We start from the raw sequence: 20,084 nt of genomic DNA, 5'->3' as shown, positions 1-20,084 counted from the left end.
TAACTACAGGTACAAGGCATTACATCTTAGTCCTATGGTTCGTGCATTGATAATGTAATGGTTAATATATCTTATGGCACCAATTTCGATAGGCGGTGGTGAGCACTTACCATCAAGTAGCTTAATTCCGCCTACCTATTTTATAAAGAAAATGAAAGGATTTTGACTGTATTTATATTTGCTATGATAGCCGTGTTATATATGGAAAGATATGAGTAAGTAAATTAACAACCTGGAAATATCCCACGAATGACCTTTAATAACAGACCAATCACCCCCCCCCCCCAATCAGGAGGTTGGAGCTTATTCGGCCACGCGTGTCTAACGAGATTGGATACAAATGTATCAGAATTTTATCCAACAGGAGCATGTTTATCTAACAATTCTGTCGCCGTCACCGTTAAAAATCAATGATACTTGGATTTAAGCCTGCAATCTGCGGTAAAAGTTTTAAACGACTGAACAATATCAGCAACGAATAGATTATATCTACAAACAGTTCTGATCTGTGAAGTGTAGTTCCACATCAAATCGACAGCGTGTTATCGTAAATATTAGTATAACTCCATAATGTCCAAATACGGTCAACCTAAGGAAGTTAAGATTTGCATACAAACGCAAACTTAAATCTGTTATGCAATATTGTATTGCATTTCTACTTAGCGATGAACTTACGGAACGTTACGTAACGACATTATTTACGTTTGTGACTAGATTTTATTATATTATTATCTATTGAAGTAGAATTGTAGTTCGTGAGAATCTTAAAATTTCTCTTAAAATTAAGACTTATTATATTGAGAATATTATATGGCACTGGACATATTATAGTACTACACTACACAGAAATATTATACTAGCCATAAAACAACAATCTCTTATTCAACCCCAGATTAGAACCCAAGACCTCACGATCTGTTACTTGATTAGTTAATCATTAGACCGAGGTTACTAAAATTTTGAATTTCTGTACATCTCATCACCTCGACGCCTCGATTTAAATCAAGACTTACTACCTTAAGATAATAAGGGACATAAGTAACATTAACATTTCGAGACGTTCGAGATTAGCAACACAAATGGGAAATGCTTCTAGAAGTTTTGGCACACTTCTCTATCTAGTGAGATAAATTAAAACATCTTATCATACTATTTTCTATTTTTATACGTTTATCAAATAATCATAAATCAAAAAATACTTTAAATTATTTTCATTAATGATTATAATGTAACAAGACTCGTGACACAAACTCCGTCGTGTTTATCAAGTGCAACATTAGCAGCTTAATCCGTCCTTAGCGAGGTGTTACGTCATCGATAAACTATCAGTGATAACGAGGCAATTGGGGATTAACGCAAAATCGATTGCATCCTATCACACACTTATAACGGTCTTTGATATGTCTTACGCTGTTTTGTTACTAAATAATATCTATGCAAACATTATAAATGCTGAAGTAACTCTGTTACTCTTTCTCGTCCAAGCCAATGAACCGAATTCGATGAAATTTGGTATAAAGCAAACTTGAACTTCAAGGAACATAGGCTGCTTTACGCCTAACACTTGACAACCAATCCTTAAGAAGCGACCGAAACCGATATAGCCCAGTGATTAGAACGCGTGAATCTTAACCGATGATTGCGGGTTAAACCCAGGCAAACCTGTGTTTATAATTTATCTCGTGCTCGGAGCTGAAGGAAAACATCGTCAGGAAACCTGCATGTGTCTAATTTCAACGAAATTCTGCTACATGTGTATCCACCAACACGTATTGGAGCAGCGTGGCGGAATATGCTACTATGAATATTCTCCTCAAAGGTAGAGGAGGCCTTAGCCCAGTAGTGGGAAATTTACAGGCTAATAGTATATTTTAACAGACTGTTACGGTGAGCGAAGCCGTGCTCGAGAACTAATTATCTATATAACATACTTTGTTTCAAGATAGATAGTCTCATTAGAAACCACAAAGACCAGATAACAAAAGTTGGGACAAAAATCAAGACAACTATTGCATGACAAGGGAGAAAAAAGACAATCTCTGTGCAACAGTGACGTTACAAGTGTGTAATCACTCAGTATATTTCGATGGCTTCACGAGATTAAAATCATCATTGCCAGCCAACGCTGGTTTTCAGATTGCCTTGAAAAGCCAGCGACTTGCTATGCTGTAAAATATTTTTACATGTTATTTTCCCCTTAACATCGTTTTCATTGGTAAATAAGCGAAGAAATCCCGTATTTTAGGGACAGTCAATCATTTTTTACATTTAAACTTTTTTTTTTGTTAAACTTAATAAATGTAAAAATAAATTTATCTTCCATTCGTTCTTAAGTCATTCCTTCGAAAGTGATGAAAATTTAATGAGAAACGAGCATTTTGTATGTTTGTCTCTCAATATAGACACTATGTATACCCTTATTTTACACGTGCGGTGCCAGGACGGCTAGCCAGTAGAATACGAGAAGTACGTACGTATAAGTAGAATACGTTATTACAACAGGGTCCCAGAAAACGTTCAATAAATTGTAAAATTTAAAAGAATCGTTAAAAAGTGTTGTGCTAAAGGATATTACAAAACTAATGACTTCTTAGTTGATTGCATACCTTGGGAATGAGGTGATCCTGATCCTACCGCCAGAATGTATTAAATAACGAAAATCTATTTAACGATTTTAGACATTTAAAAAATAATGTAAAATTAATTTATATAATACTTGTTTTATTGAATACTATCCCATGCTCAGCGTTGTACTCATTTACTAATTCTGTTTGTGTAAATCGACTCGATAAGAATAGTGCTAGGGTTGCCAGATGTCCTGCTTTAGCCGGGCGTGTTGTCCGGACAAATATTTACGTGTTCGCCTGTCCGGCTCTTGTTAGACTTTTCATCAATATACACTGAGTGCAATAGACATAGCGATTGTTAAGCGAAAAATCCCAAGCCGAATATCACATACGTTATGACGAAACATAAACGTAGTTTCAGCTTTTAAGAGCGCATCTAGCATTCATGCAAAATCGACAGCCAAATCTATACGTATAATAAAATTGGAGTGTCTGTTTGTAATATTAAAATAACCCATTTTTACTAAATGCATATGTATGTATACACGGTACACATATACCAAAATAACATTTTTTACAATTTTTGTCTGTCTGTGTCTGTTTGTTCCGGCTAATCTCTGGAACGGCTGAACCGATTTCGACGGGACTTTCACTGGCAGATAGCAGATGCAATAAGGAGTGACTTAGGCTACTTTTATTTTAGAATTATATATAGAATAAAAATAAAATCACGCTACAATATCCAAATAACTTAAATTCAAACAACGCGCACGAAGTCGCGGGCACAGCTAGTATATTATAATCTTTAATCTGACTTTTTTATTTAAACTGGCAACCCTATGCGCACTACCTATACGCATACTTAAAGTATATTATACAATGTCAAAAAACGTCGTACCGTTTTAATTATGTGTGACTGTATACCGTTGTGGTGTACGAAGTTTCATCACAGCGAGATGAATGGTACAGGGACACATTAGGGACAAACGAAGAAATATAGATTTTTACATATCAATATCTATACATATAATAAAATTGGACTGTCTGTTTGTGCATAAAATAAATGTAAATGCATGTGTATGTTTACACGGTACATGTGTCATAAGAAGTAACTTAGGCAACAACATTTTTTGTTAAATTCAAACGCGCACGAAGTCGCGGGCACAACTAGTTAGTTTATATAAATTTTATAAAATTATATTCAGTAGTTCGCCCGTGAAAGAGCAACAGACAGAGTGTTAGTTTTGCATTGATAATATAACTACAGTTAAAACCGTTTATGGCGACATCGTTTAGAACAACATATCGGTTATATTGACCAAAATCAAAGGTCCCGGCTGAATGCTATATAACTGTCTTATCAAAAATATTGCTTTGTACGACATTGCTTACTACGAAATACATTTGGCTAATGTTTTTGGAGAATTATATCTGTAGAACGACCAGCTGAGCCGTATTGTAAACAATTACTACTGAAGCAGACAAGTCCATTGATGTATATAGGTCTATTGCGATTTTTGCACCGGCTACGGAAGAAAAAGTTCAAGAAGTGAAGTTCAAGAAGAAAAAGACGAACTGATGAACAATTTACAGTGGCAACTCTGAATGATGGTCTCAATGCTATAATTATAAAATGTGTATACAAAACAGAAGTGTTCCAAACAAACTAAAAATTACAGATTTTATGCATACAGGAAAATTACATTGTTCTTTCTTAATACGTATACGTTTTGATTGAAATAAACGAAATATAATTTAATTTCATACTTTAATATATTTTGCCTATTAAAACCTGTGACCTACACATTCAATAATACCACTTCAAAAAAAATAAGCATCAGCAGTTGTTACGACTATCGGTTTTTACGACTAAATATGAGTAGTCCCTTCAATGTCGTTATAACAGATTTTGACTGTATTATATACATATATATTAAAGCCATTTTTATCACATAATCATAATAACACACATAATATTATTATATCCGTTAATAATATTTTAAAGAATAATTTTAGTAACTACTAATGTTTAAAACCTATTTTTATCTACACAAACGAATTTAGTATTAACGCATGTAAAGATTTATAACCGCATTTTGTTTTGATCTATCATAAACATAATATATGAATACAACAATTATATACACTCTGCAATATTACAAATGTGAAAGTTTATTTGGTTTTAATGCCTTAACCGATTGCCGTGAAATTTAGCATAAGATAGCGCGAGACACGGTTATGACGGATTGATTTTTATCTGACGGAACAAACAAAGGATAAAAATCATCTCTTTTCAATATCTTTAAATTTATAATAAATATGGATTATATAAATAATATATTTTCTCTTTGTTCGTCAATCACGTGAAACGACTGAACTAATTATAAGACTGACAAATCGATGCGTATTCATAGATAATCGTTTTCTTTTTTTAATTCAATTGATCCTATCCCGTACATTTGACTGGTCACAATCAACGAAAAATACAATTATATAAAAGCAACTTGAAAGTACTGTCTGTTTAAAACATAGTCTTCTGAAGAATTGCAACCGCCTGACCATTTTTGGTCATAGTGATATTCTTATTCTTAACCTATTATGTCTGTCTGCCTAATCGATACAATTAAATTAATATTCATTACGTTTTGCAATGATATAAATAATAACTTTACGCACGTCTTCATGCTCGAAATAAAAACACTTAAAAATATAAACGCACTTGTCCAAACTGAAACGTATACGTTTAGTTATCATTTCATCGATACGCTATTTTGATTAGCTGTATATTATATATCTACTATATATTTTTATTAAATATAAATTACGTAGCAACGAAACCGGCTAAACTTCTTAAACACGAAACATTTATAATTGAAAATGATATATAGCTGTAAAATTGTAAATTGAAATAAACAAAAGTACAAATGGTTTATTGTTAGCAGTAAATCGTAATCATAAAACAATTGAACCATGGAAAGCCGGTAGAAAGCGTGCGTAACCTCGCGCCACTGCGCAGGCGCACCACCTCTTGATAGGGTTACCGATGATAATTATTAATTATCGGCACCGATCGCTTTCAATCGTTATACGTTCTTTGACATTATTATTGAACATTACAAATCATCTTGTTTTATTTAAATATGCTCGAGGAATTATCTTCAAGTTTCGACATGACAAGCAAATCCGACACGGCCGAAAATGTTCAGACGCAATAACATTTAACGGTTTCAACCTAGGAACTCGGGATCTGTGACCTTTACATATCCACAACACCAACGAGATGGACAGATGTTTTCATTAAACAATCACCAACAAATTTTCAATGAATTACAGATATACTTATTTAACCATTTGTAAAGTCAGTTTATACTAGAAGCGAACACGACAATCCAAAGGAACAGGATTCTTTAACATTCACATCTCTATCACCTTTATCCCATTAAGTTAATATGACAGTCCACGGTTTTTAGTAACTCAACAATCAATAATTTTCCGTTTCCATTCGACATATAATATAAATTAAGCAACTGTAAGTCCTGGGTTCAAAGTCAGAGGATAATCTTTTGGACATAGTGTATTTTCTAATGTTCGCCCGATAGTTGAAATAAAAACGTAATCATTATTGATAATTTTAAGAAAACATTAATGAATTTATAAGTTTCGATCGATATTCTGATCTTATTATCAATTTTTTCATTGATAACACTAGAGCTCGCCAAAAAAACAAGAATATTTGTCGACTCACAGTGGCAAAACGGCACTATTCAGATTTAGCTATGTCAGTTTTGTTTTATCCTTTTTCTAATACAATTTAATCGTTTATGTGCATATGACATTACGTTACATTTGTATTCCTCACTTGATACAAAAACTATTTAATACAAACAGTTAATATTTACTAATGTTGTAATTCTGTTCTATAAAAATGTGTCGTAACATAACAATAACTCTTGGACGTACTGTAGCAGATTTTGTGGCTAGTCGTTATAACACAAGACCTCACTTTCGGCTTGGAACGATTCCAAGATACTAGATAAGAAAATTTCACTGAAATACGTTATAGCGTTAGGTATTTTTGTTCTTATGTTAAAAGACTTTGTTTGAATAATAATGAAACATTCAACCTAGTAAACTGATGTGATAATTCTTATCTTAAATAATATTAAAAATGTGAAAATAGTTTTGATTTATTTGCTTGTTAGGCTTTCACGTGTTAACAATTCATCGACCATCATGAATTTTTCCATATACCTTGTCTGGTACAGAAAGGGGCTTGACTGAAGCTTGACTAATAGGTATACATATTTAAAAATTTAGATATTTATTCATTTATTCATTCAATTACTTATTCTATAGTAAGATTAGAACTACCAAGATTTCAGATAAAATACACTTGTCAAAAGACCTTTCTCGAAAAAAACTCGACGGGATTTATTCAGCTATTACATAATCGTTTAATATGTGTAACGGACTAACAGAAATGTAACGATCTCACCTATATAATAATTACAGATATTTAACAACTTATTCAGAATATTTTCCGCGGTGATATTGTAAAATATTATACGTTGTCCGACAAAAGTATCAGACAATAATTTTGTGTCAGTCCTTTGTGTTAATGTAATGAGTACCAGTTTATGTAAAGTATGTATGTACAACCTTTCAGGTATTTAAATATCTGCCTCTATCTGTCTCTATTTTCCCTTGCTTGTAACTTGGGTTGGTTACCTTTAAACCACTGAAGGCACCGGCTAACGTTTACAAAACTCAACAGCTATAGTGATAACTTTAAATAAGAGAATCGAATTGTAACGATTTTATTTAAGTACATAAGTTACTAAGTAAAGGTAACTATAACGACGATTGTAAAATTAACTTACTTAAACAATTATTTGATCTAATATATACATATATTAAATAAAATAATTATTTAAGCCAGTTGCCAGCATGTGCTGGCAACCCTATTTACCATGATCTTTTTGATCTTTATATTGCTTTAGCTTCTACCTTAGCGTTGTTAGTAACGGAATACTTAATGAAATTAGACGCTATACGCTACGCCTTCAAGTTCATGGTTATTTGTTGAAATATGTTCATTAGAAGTAATGGTTTGTGCTTTGAATTTATCGATTTTATTCACGTATACACAAATGTTATTCCATAAAGTAAATATTACAGCCCGTAAACATTCCTAAGATGGACAAAGGTATACTTTCTTCTAAGCGAGAAGTTTTGAAGCGTTTTCCAATGTCATTTGGTTATATACGTTGCAGGATTTTATCCGACTCATGCAGATTTCATCGTGATGTTGGCCCAGCGCGAGATAAATTAACTAAGTATTTAGGTCCCGGATCATAGGTTAATATCGACTTATTCCAGTGACGACTGTATTCGAGTGGATTTCCACTTTGTATGTACATCATATAGACTTAACCTAAACTAATATTATAAACGCTAAAGTGATTCTGTCAGTCCGTAAACTGAACCACTGAAACGAATTTTATAATATTTGGTATGAAGCAAGCTTGAAACCCGAGGAAGGAAATTTTATACCTAACACTTGACGACAAACGAGTTAAACGCAAGCGAAGCCGCGGTCGAAAACTAGTTAAATACACAGTCAAAAACCGAAATATTCGATAAATGGTAGATATGTCTCAACATCATTCTGAATTTATAGAACTAAGAAGCTAATAAACTTGGAATTTGCCAGTTTCATCTCCATCAATCATCATCAAATCATCTCCTCCTTTGTCTATCAAAGGCAACAAAGAACAGATCAGATAGACCCGACCATTACAAAGTTCATCAACCAGTGCAGCCTTCGTTTAAGACTATTGTTTAAAAATGAATGAATTACACATTTTTTGGTCCAAATCGTACTCATTGGGTCGTAGCATCCACGTTGCATAATGCCAAACAACTACCGGACGCGCTTCCGAGCGATGTGCCAATCCATGATTTTTATCGCCTAATTAAGGTCAGCCAAAATGTTTTTGTTATATTTTATTCGTTTGATTTTATATCGTGTCTAGATATACTCAATACTACTTCAGATTTGAAATCTAATGATAGTTAACAATGCTAAACTGTTTATGGTAACTGTAGAATTCGATTTTCGAGATGCTAGCAGATTCATTTAGATTTATTAGGTAACATCTAAAAATAATAAAAAAGTAAAGTAACAGTTTGGTGAATGTCTCACTGTTGGGCTCGGACTTTCTCGTTTTGAAGAAGATCAGGGCATTACTCGCTACTCAGCTCCAATATGAATTTCTGAACGTTTCCTCAGAACGAATTCCTTCATTGCCGAGAACGAGAGGAACTTTCTAAACAGAAATTAAGTACACATGGGTCGAAGGGCTTAGACTCACAATCTTGCCTCGGCATTTGTAGATATTTTGAATTTAAAGCGTTTCTTATAATCGCAAAGTTGTGACGTTTAACATAATTAAAACTCTTGTGATTAGATGATATTTAGTTCATTTAACAATAATTTTGGTTGTATGTCTACATATATGTTCGTAGTGACGTGTCGATTATCTACGCCGCCCACAACAATCAGGCGTGAATGTGTGGCATTGGACGATCAAGGCTCACTTGTGTAACACTAACACGGTTCGGGTCCGTTAGAAGCAATTACAAGATTTACAAGATAAAGTAAATTTAAAGCTCGAAAACTAATCAAGTCATGTCGGGAACAGTGGAATAAATCCGACAGTTATAACTGGCAATATTATCGTTGAAATTACATTACATGTAGACGTAGAAGTTTAATCATTTCGAAAGAATGAGAACAAATTATTTGAAACTGCATTCATTGCAGATAAAATTTACTGCGATAAAATATTTAAAAAAAAGGAACACGTTTAATGCAAACATTAGTATTTTGAAATGTTCCCAAAAAGTATTTTGGTGAATCTCATCAGTATTAACAACTTTTAAATGTCGATATTTTGGAAACTTTTCTTGCGAAAATATGTTGAGAAAATCTCGATTAATAATGAAAATTTACAAATAATTTTGAGTTATTTTGAATTAAAAACCATTATAAATGAAGATAACATAAAAGACGTAGGTGTAACCTCGGCCAATTGAAATTTCATAAAAAACCTGGTTATAAGATAGATTTACGCGTGATGATAGATATCCTTGGAAGTCGATTTGATATGCCCTTAAAACTTCAAAATATTGGGTCAGAACTCAGAGGTATTGTTGAGCAACAGATTAAAACCAAACCATGGATAATTGAAATTAGCCGCTTAACTATTGCCAACACTTTTTCAATTAAACTTTAAAGACCATATTTATATATGTATTTTGATATATCGTACTTACTTAAATGAGTAGAAATTCACTTGCGAAATACCAAAAAATGCATTCGTCAATCCAAATAAGGTAAGTAGATTCGCTAAGTATCTTTGGCCTGCCTTTACCTGATCTTAGGTTTCTTTCAGTGGTCGTTTTTTGATAGCCAATTGGCTGATTTAATGTGACTAAGTTAAAAAGATTCAGCTCCCGAATTCCTTTCCATAATATGAAAGACTTTTTAGAGCAGTCGTATAAGTATTCGGTTGCAGTATCGGGAAACCATCAATAATAACTCAAAGTTTGATAAGTGTTGCCGTTTTAAAAATCACGAATACTTATATTGAATTTGAAGCCCCCACAATTGTCCCAGTAAAGTAGTGGTCAAAGAACCCAATTTGAATCGCACGACATCGGGTATTATAAAGAACCTATATATATCTACTGACGTAAACGGCTAAAGGGATTAAACACTATAATATGGACGTCGCTAAAGCGATTTCATTAAAAATATAACGGCAGTCCAGGTGCTTCTTCGACATACCACAAGATCGTGTGTCTGCGGTTAAAATATAGCTTGTAGCTATTGTATATCTTGTACCATTCACTGTTTCAGATACATATCCGATAAATAATGAAATAGAATACCATTATTTTGGCTTTATTGTCTGTAATTATGACAATAAATACTTATCGAAACTTTTTAGATGGTGTGTTGTATATGTAATAATGGCTGATACGTTCTACTATCTTTACTACGGTCATGATGATGTTTATAGCAAATTAATATATATGTATATTATTATATATGTATTTGATATAACGATACTTAAAATAAGTCGCAATAATATCGTTATTTATAATGTACGTCATAAGTAACCACTGCATATCCTATTAAATGATTAAGTACTTCTATATAATATGCTATTGATGTTAAGTGTACCCCCCCCCCCTCCTCTTGCACTCTGTAGTGTAATATAGTATAGTGTAACTCTGTAGTTAATAAAATAAATAAAAAGGAATGGCCACTCCCTCTGCTAGCTTGAGGATTCTTAATTAGCCATTCAATTAATAGCCTAGCCTTTTTACTACCCAGGCGTCGTTCAATCAGTTAAATTTATAAAATATTGTTATTTTACTTTTAAGAGAATCTAAATCAACTTATGCTATTTTATGAACGGACGATGTATTGGCTGAATGTCATTCAGAGTAATGGCTAGGCTGTTAAACGAAACGCAAATTAAACTAGTTGTCTGCGACATACAATACACATGAGGCTGATTTTCTCCGAGTTAGAGATGAATTATTACTCAAATTAAATGCTCGCTAATTTAGTGGCGCTTGAATTGGAACTCGCAATCTTCTGTTAAGTTTTAGACGTTTTACAATCTCGACTCAAGTAGTAGTACCATATTTACTACTAACGTTATTTTCGTATTGGTTATATGAAGCTTATGGTTTCTCAAATAGAATTATCGAATTAGTAAATTGATATGGACAACGGAAAACATAATAAACATTACGATTTCAATTTCACCTTTTCTTTATTTATTTGGAATATTAGAATGGGTGAATTAAAATTATTGTTAATATAATCTGACGAAATCCAAGCTGATTTACATTTAAATTCAAATTCTTATGATTTTTAAAATCTTAAAATACAGATACAAATAGTTTTAATAACTATCATAAATATCGGATATCCGGTATCCGAATTCCTATGACACTTAATTACACAAATATATTTATCAGGCAACGTACGTGTTTAATAATTACAAATACGTTCACAAGAACTAGCGAAATATATTATCTACACAAATAAAAATATTACACCGGAACCTTCGGAAAAAATCGCGCGCTCACTCGCACAAAAACAAGCACACATATAAAGATTCTATACATTACTTTATACAGTTGTTCACAGTTTGTGAGCACCGTGAGATCACACCCTTAACCTCAATTCAGGTGATATCCTATTACGTTGGTCACAGCTTTATAGATAAGCGGGTCTGTCGTTACGTTGATTTCATTTATTCGAATGATTAAACTTATAAATTTAATCATAATTAGTATCCAATATTATATTCAATCAGAAAGTGGATTCGATAGCGAGGAACCGGATAGAAATTATATAAATAATTTAAAGTGCATTTTAGATACATCATATAAAAGTGGAGACCAAAAATGACTCCTTTCACCCCAGAGTATTCTAATAAACTGAACTTAGTCGAATGGATTGTTTAAAAATCTAAATATTCTTATTCAAATTTTTTTTTTTTTATTTATTTATTTAAGCACGCTAACAATATATATATTTAACACACTTAGATAATTTTTTTTTTTAGTTGGCTCTTTAAATCACTTTGTAATCGTAATGTTTAAATAAATGTAAATCGGTTCGGAAGATTCTAACGAGTAGAAACCACCAAATTCGGACATTTGGCGACAAATATATTAACCCATTTGTATCCAACAAATTGCATTGTAGTAGCGATGTTGTTCAAAACTTATTAACAGGAGAGAATCTTATGCCCAGCAGTTGGATTTTAAGTACTGTTAATTATGATAAATTTATGAATGACCTAGTGGTTAGAACGCGTGCTACATAACCGATGCTTGCGGGTTCAAACAAGGCGAGCATCACCGAATTTTCATGTTTTTATAATTCATCTCGTGCTAGATAATAAAGAAAAACATCGTGACGAAACCTGCATGTGTCTTAGTTCAACGAAATTCTGCCTATTGTGTGTTCACAAACCCGCATTAGAGCAGCGTGGTGGAATAAGCTCCAAAACCTTCGCCTCCAAGGGTGAGGAGGCCTAAGCCTAGCAGTGGGAAATTTACATGCCCTTACTTTTAATTTATGACTTGGTTTTATATAACCGTGGAAGTAATATCATGGATTACTGATAGTTTTATAGTAATGATATTTATTATTTCTTATTGGTGGAGTTTTTTTCTCAACGTGATCATATAAACAATCTATCGAGAAGACAAGACAATAAAGTCTCCATCCTTGGACACCAAGACGTATACATACATATACATCCTGGTGACCATTGTGCCTGTAGTTACACTGGGTAACACACCCTTTAAACTGAAACACAATAATACTATATATCTGCTGGTCCCTAACCAGTGGGGTTTGCACAAAGGCCCTACCAGTAAAGCGATTTATAGCTTATAAAAACCTACTTAAACAAAGATAATTTATCTTTGATTTGATACACAATTGCGTGTCGGCAAATATTTCGATGTGAGTGATATTCTTTGTACCCTCTACGTAATCGATTCATCTTGATTATGTGTTTAAAGGTCTGTCATTATACTTGGTACCTCGAGCTTTAAATCGTAAAACAGTACAAAGACTTATGTCTCCATGCAAAACAATTAACTACCTCGTTGATATTTTATTATCGTTGAACAGATATTTTCACATCTAGTCATATCAATATGATCTAGGTCTCGTCCCCCCATAAAATGAACTGTCAATGATGATTACAACCATTCCCACGTATCATACTGCTCGGCGTGAACTATAAAACTCTGTTATATACATATCAGTGGAAAGGAAGAAAAGCTTATGCACCAAAATGGTACCATTGGAAAATGATGTTTTGGGTTTTTACTTTAAATTTAATTTTTCAACAATACTATTCTCCGTTCATAGCTTTTCTTTCTTCTGTAGTTTATGACCGAAATATTTGACATTTGGAATCGATTACCGCCGTCGTACTATAATACATTTTTGTTGTTAACTTATTTTATGACCAATTAAGACATTTTTCTTTCTTTTTAACTAACAGTAAATAAATATCCAACTGCTAGCCTCCTCTGTTGAGTATTATATTATTGTTCTACAGTACTCGTTGGAGATGTACATAGGGAACAAATTCATAATATCTTTCCGTCACAGCTGAGCACAAGATTAATAATAAGCACAATTTAAGCACATGGAAGCACAGTGGTGCTCTATGCTGAACCGATTAACCAGATACGATATTAAAATCGTTCTAGCTTTTATTCTGTATTAAATTTATAATACTTTAATAAAAAATAAGTTATTTGAGCTATTGGTATAAAGGTAAACAAACTAAGAATGTTACCTTTTAAAGGTTTAAATGCTAAAATCTTAAGTAGTATTTATAAAATGTATAAATTTTAGCAAATATTAGGCTGTTATACATACTGTATTAATATGTATATTATTTTTAAAGAAAATTTATCACAATTAAATAAAAATATAGCGATAAGAATTTTGATTTATTAAAAAAGTAATAATTAATTTACTTTATTACTAAAAACCTACATAACTTTGGCATATGTACGTTTGCGTCCTCGGTGACGATGTGAACGTGTCGAGCATTCTCTGATAGAAATAAATACGAAATATTAATGTCAATTTACGATTTGTTTCTTTCCTAGATCTAAATAGCGATAAGCAATTATTATTGGTAATATTAATTTAACGCATTAGAAAATCACGCTATGTTTTTTTAAACTAATTTTACTATTATGTCACGTGATATAATTTATTGCCGAAAATAATACAATTCCGCGTAAACGCTAGAAGATAGACTTTCCATGTCAGTTGGTTTTTTTTTATAGTTTTGTTTCTGAACAGGCGCGAAACGTGCGTGAGAAATGTTTTCGCTACATATTAAAATATCTATTTTTATACCAAACATTGAACATAAATTTAACATTAAGTTAATTAACAAAAAAAAAAAATGTAACTACGCTATATCTTTTTCAAACACAAACTGAAAACGAGTCTTCAAAACACATCACTGTTAACGTAAAATACTTAAACTACACTGTTTTTTTATTACGAACACTTAATTTAACTATAATTAAAAATTAAAATATATTTTCTTCAAATGTCAAATTTCAATTTAAAACGATTTTTTCCCGCGCGTGCGTTGCAAGCAAAGGTCGCGTTTAGACTGCCTATCGCGCTGTAGATACAGATAACTAAAACCTTAATTGGTAATGCAGAGCCGTTACAATAATATTACATAGCCTTACCTTGTATGTAAAATGGATTTACATAACAACGAAAGCGTTTACGTATCTTAACACTGTATTTAGCCTTTGAAGACAAATATAAATACTAACTTTTTTTTTATGTCCGCAAATTTTAAACAGGTGTTATAATTTAGAGAGTTACGTGTGAAAGCGTTGATGAAGTGATTTTAAGATTAAATTCGGTTTTTCTAATTCTACAAGCAATAATTGAGACAAAAAAATACTAAATTAATAAAGTTATAATGTGATACTATGATATTTCTACTAAACGTGTACAAATATAAACCGCGTACATAAAACCGTATAAATAACTAAATTTAATTTTTTATATAAAACCTATACTCTATTCCAATAGGAATAGGAGAAAAGATAAATAAACAACTTTGACCTTGAATTGACATGACTTTTTAGTTACACTAGTGAGGTGAAAATTATTGAGTGAATGGGTAAAGAATGCTAAGGAACGATATATTTTATTGGTTTAACGTAATTTTTTAACGGATCTATATTTTAAGATTTTTTATTTTTGTAAAATGAATTAATTCTTTTAAATTTTTTGTCTATACCTTCCTATATAAAATAATAACATTTTTATCGAACAATATGTAACTTTCTATATTATATTATATTATAATCCATATTATAACCAATTAAATAAATATGTATTTAAAAAAAATCTAAACTGTATGTTTAGATTTTTTTTTTATTATAATTTATTCATTCTCCATTCGTTTAGCGAACATCCTTAGCGAGGCATCCATTTTAATTGTTCGTTCATCGAAAAATAGCGTTTTGAATGTCTGCAAAACTGTTTTCGTTATTTTGAAAGTCAAATTTAAGTGGATTTACGTAGTTAAGTGAAACATTGTTATATTAAAAGTGAAGATATATTAATCAAGAACTGTTTATAGTAAATCATAAAGCGGACTTATCAGCAAAACACTCGTGATATTGAAAAGTACGGTTTGTTTTGGTTCTTTCCTATTCCCATTGGAATAAAGTATACGTGGAATTCAGCCAACGTTTTCATCGTTAATTGGTTTTGGTCTACTTAACGATAAATTATTGTAGATAAGATCTTAAAATTTGTTCATTCGACTAAGTCCCGAAACTCTCGAATGACACAAAAAAGATAAAATATATCCTGAATGATAAAAAAAATGAGGAGGCCTTTGAATTGTATATCTAGCATTTTATTTGCGTTCGTCAATTTTTGCAATTACATAATCGACTATGACGTAATCGAATTTTTTTATTTTATTTAGATTGATCTTTGCTCTTTAACACGTATATATTATAATGTCTAACAAAAATACAAGCGGAAAGAAATTCGCTTGCATACAAGGCGAAGCGGTGAAAGTGCAGTGTCGAGGTCAAATAACTATTCGTTTAATGAATATCATACGCTAACAATGATAGAAATTTTTCAACTAAACGATCATTGGTTTATTGTCGATCGATAGTCGAAACCGAAACAATTGCCAAAATTCAACCGATAGAATTACATAATAGATTATAATTTAAAAAAATAATAATAGTGATATATATTTAGACTAATTAATCGAATATAACGACAGATAGACGACTACCAAGTAATAAAATGAACAATAATAAAACGCAAGTTAACCTTATTTTTTTGAACAATCAAAAATACTTTCTTTCCAAAGTCCCAAAAATAATATGCAATTTTCCAAAATATTTTTTAATATAATTAAAAACGAAAAATACATCTATGAAGTTAATTTCAAATTTTAGTAATTATTTTAAGTAAATAATACTAGGTACTTGTCTTACAAATGAAACGTAACTTTTTAACACGAAAACTGTATTAAAATAAAGATCTAGAAATAAATAGAAAACAGATAAATTTTATATACATAATAATCGCAATAAGATAATCATTATTGGTCTAATATATTATTACTATCAAATTATTTGATCAATAAAGCAATACATTATTACTTCGATAGAAATACAAATTAGAATAATCTTATTGTAATCAAAATGTATAACTTACGTTTTTACTTAAAATATATTGGCATTACTAGCAACGCCATCTATGATAAATTTGAAGAACTTAAATACTCTTTAGTACTGACAGCAAAGTTTAGATGTCGCTAGTTGTACGCAAATAAAAATGATTTTTGGTTAGTCATTTTAAATTATGATTATTATTTTGTAAATATTTATGAAAAGCCGTGACATTAGAGGTTCATGGTTTAATTTGTATTTAATTGTATATAAACGGCATAAAGTGAACAGGCAGCTGGTTTGTTCAATATGTTTGTAAAAATGGATGTTGTTTAGAGTTAATAGACAGAAAGTTGGCACGTAAATCTTTGCTTTGGAAATTTCCATTATTTACTTTGTTGTGACCACTAGATGGCGCTGTAGCACAACAACTTCTGTACCGTTCAATCGTAACTATGACTATTGGTATATATTATATACACAGACAGCACAACATTGGCTTAATTTTGCTTGTATAATATGAACAACTAGTTACCTTATCGGCTTTATCCGTGGGGGGAGAAGCCGGTGGACTTCGGGGTAAGCCAAGATCCTCATCGTCATCACTGTCTCCTCGACCGCGCCGCCTCACCGCCGCTACTAGCTCCGCCTGGTGAAGATTTTTTTTTTAATAATAAATAACTACTCAGAATTTATAATTTAGAAGGTTCTAGAATGCACGGTAAGCACGTGAAGATTCTTCACCCGATCACTTTCCTGCCGATCAGAACTTGAGAAGACTTGCTAAGTCTTACTTAAGAATGTTCGCCGTGGTTACATAAAATTAATATAAAATTCTAAAACTTTGCATAAAAATAAACAAATACGAATTCCACGCGTTTTTATCGTCAATGGTATGTCTATTAGGCGAATGTAAATGTCGTCAGAATTTTATTATAGAATCGAATGCCTTTCCCTTAAAAGTCAATACAGGATGTAAATAATCGACTTTGCTTCATAAACATAATGTAAGCTTATCTTGACTTCTACAAAACAATCAATACTATGTATATATCTATATATATATCAAAGACAAAACAGTCCAGTATATATTTTCCTGTATTTGTTAGTCGATTATGCTTTATTGTTTACGAACTAGCTACATGTTTCACGTGTCCAATAAGGATCTATATAGAACTTCTAGGTTGAACAATAAATATAAAATATTTTTTTTTGTTTTTTTCCGACCAGTAAGTTAAACTTCTCCGCTTTTCTCTACTTTAATATGCATGTATTTAACATATAAACCTTCCTCTTGAATCACTCTGTTTATTGAAACCAGTATTAAAATCCGTTGCGTAGTTTAAAAACTCTAAGCGTACAAACATTTCAAAGCGAATTTATTGTATACTATGTAGAGTTATTTTTTTGTATCTTGTTTGAAGTAGTGCTGTTGGCCCTACTGGCCTTTACAGCGTCACCGAACGTTGGGGCGAGTGTTAAAACTCTGCCTTAAGGTGAACCCTTTCGGGCTCGAGAGTGACGTTCGTCCTGAGGGTGTCTCCTATGAGATCGCACCTCGGCTCAGAACGTAGTCGGTGGGGTGTGAACACTTGAATTTAAACACTGATAGAATCTACTGACGTCACGGCCGCCTCCGTGACGTCACTAATCTGGGTGAACTATGTAGAGAGAATAATATTTCATTATATAAGATGTAGGTTGATTACGCTTGCTTAAATTATTTTTCTATAGTAGTCTTGTTAGAGTGGCCCAGTGTTTCGAACGCGTGCATCTTAATCGATGATTTTGTGTTCAAATCCAGGCATGCACCACTGAATTTTCATGTGCGTAATTTGTGTTTATAATTCATCTCGTGCTCGGCAGTGAAGGAAAACATCGTGAGGCAACCTGCATGTGTTTTATTTCAACGAAATTCTGCCACATTCTGTATTCCACCAACCCGCATTGGAGCAGCGTGGTGGATTATGCTCCAAAACCTTCTCCTCAAAGGGAAAAGAGGCCTTAGCCCAGCAGTGGGAAATTTACAGGCTGTTAATGTGTTATGTTACCCTTTGGGTACGGAACCCTAAAAACTGAGAAAACTCAAAAATCATAAGGAAAACAATACAAATTTTATAATGAATTGGTAATTACAAATTATCACAACAATGAACACAAATTATTCTCGAAAATATGTCAATAAAAGGATACGATAGGGTTTATCAAAGCACATGTTTCCGTCCGCCTTAGACACAACACACACATACATACAGACATATGTATAAAAATTAAATAAATATTACATTGTATGCAAATGTGTGGAACGAATACACTCGACTAAGCGAAATGCAACCATTTGTAAAACTTAGACAACATCTGTAATCAAGAGATACTGTCTTGATGTCACGATGTTTCCGAGCCGGAACAAAAACTAGGATCTATGTGCAGAATTTGAAAATATATCTTGGTGTATTTTTGTAATATTTTTAATCGGCTTCAAAAGCAGATTCAATTTATTTATTTATAGATATTCGAAACACCATCGGCATATTCACAAATTTTTAAGAAAAAGTAGGAAATAAATTCTTGTACGGTGCGATACCCCTACAGGCGTTTACGTTATACATTTTAAATAACAAAACAAAAACAAAACACTATACTCCTACATTAATATATCTTTAAAATAAAAACAAAAATGTGAAAGAACAAAGAATAATAATAAATTACTCCAAATTAAAAAGAAATAGAAATATAACAAAAAAAGAAAACATATTTCTTGACACTAATTGACCAAAGAGTCTATTTTTTTCTTAAAACTATGGCTGTTATGACTGTATATATCAATGTCATGAGAGATTATTATTAGATGATTCTCAATTCGATTATGTACTATTACATAAGACATAAGTCCGTCCGTATTTATGAAGCGATTCGGCATAATATTTTTTGTTTGGGGACTGCTTCCCGTTCGGCCACATTTAAATTTTTAAGAAAAAAAAAGAACTACTTCCAAGGATGAGAAAATACAGGTGATTTTTTTTTATGGGCTCTTATTTATAATACATTTTTTCAGTCTTTTTTTGAGTATTTTTTTATTATAATTTAAATGACCTTAGAAAATTTAGCCGAGATGGAACATTGGTCATTGGAACATGAATCTTAGCACAAGATGGCGAGTTCAGACCCGGATAAGAATCACTGAATATTTGTGTGATTTTTTTTATTTAT

At 31.9% G+C, this 20,084-nt stretch overlaps 1 protein-coding gene across 3 annotated transcripts in view; it reads right to left on the bottom strand.

Moving 5' to 3' along the window:
• LOC113402303 (uncharacterized) overlaps nucleotides 1–20,084 on the bottom strand; it is a 133,925-nt gene that overhangs the window by 12,952 nt on the left and 100,889 nt on the right. For 2 of the 3 annotated variants that reach the window (XM_026642511.2, XM_064218471.1), the window contains one exon: nucleotides 17,410–17,523. In XM_026642511.2, coding sequence (XP_026498296.2) covers nucleotides 17,410–17,523 — 114 coding nt within the window. Of the gene's footprint in view, nucleotides 1–14,615; nucleotides 14,794–17,409; nucleotides 17,524–20,084 lie in introns of those variants that run through there. The other variant, XM_026642514.2, reaches the window with a different exon arrangement.

This window comes from Vanessa tameamea, chromosome 22, assembly GCF_037043105.1.
Source record: "Vanessa tameamea isolate UH-Manoa-2023 chromosome 22, ilVanTame1 primary haplotype, whole genome shotgun sequence".
NCBI classification, from domain to species: Eukaryota; Metazoa; Arthropoda; class Insecta; order Lepidoptera; family Nymphalidae; genus Vanessa; species Vanessa tameamea.
The sequence above is the reverse complement of the archived record's forward strand: the minus strand, read 5'-3'. Positions and strand labels throughout refer to the sequence as shown.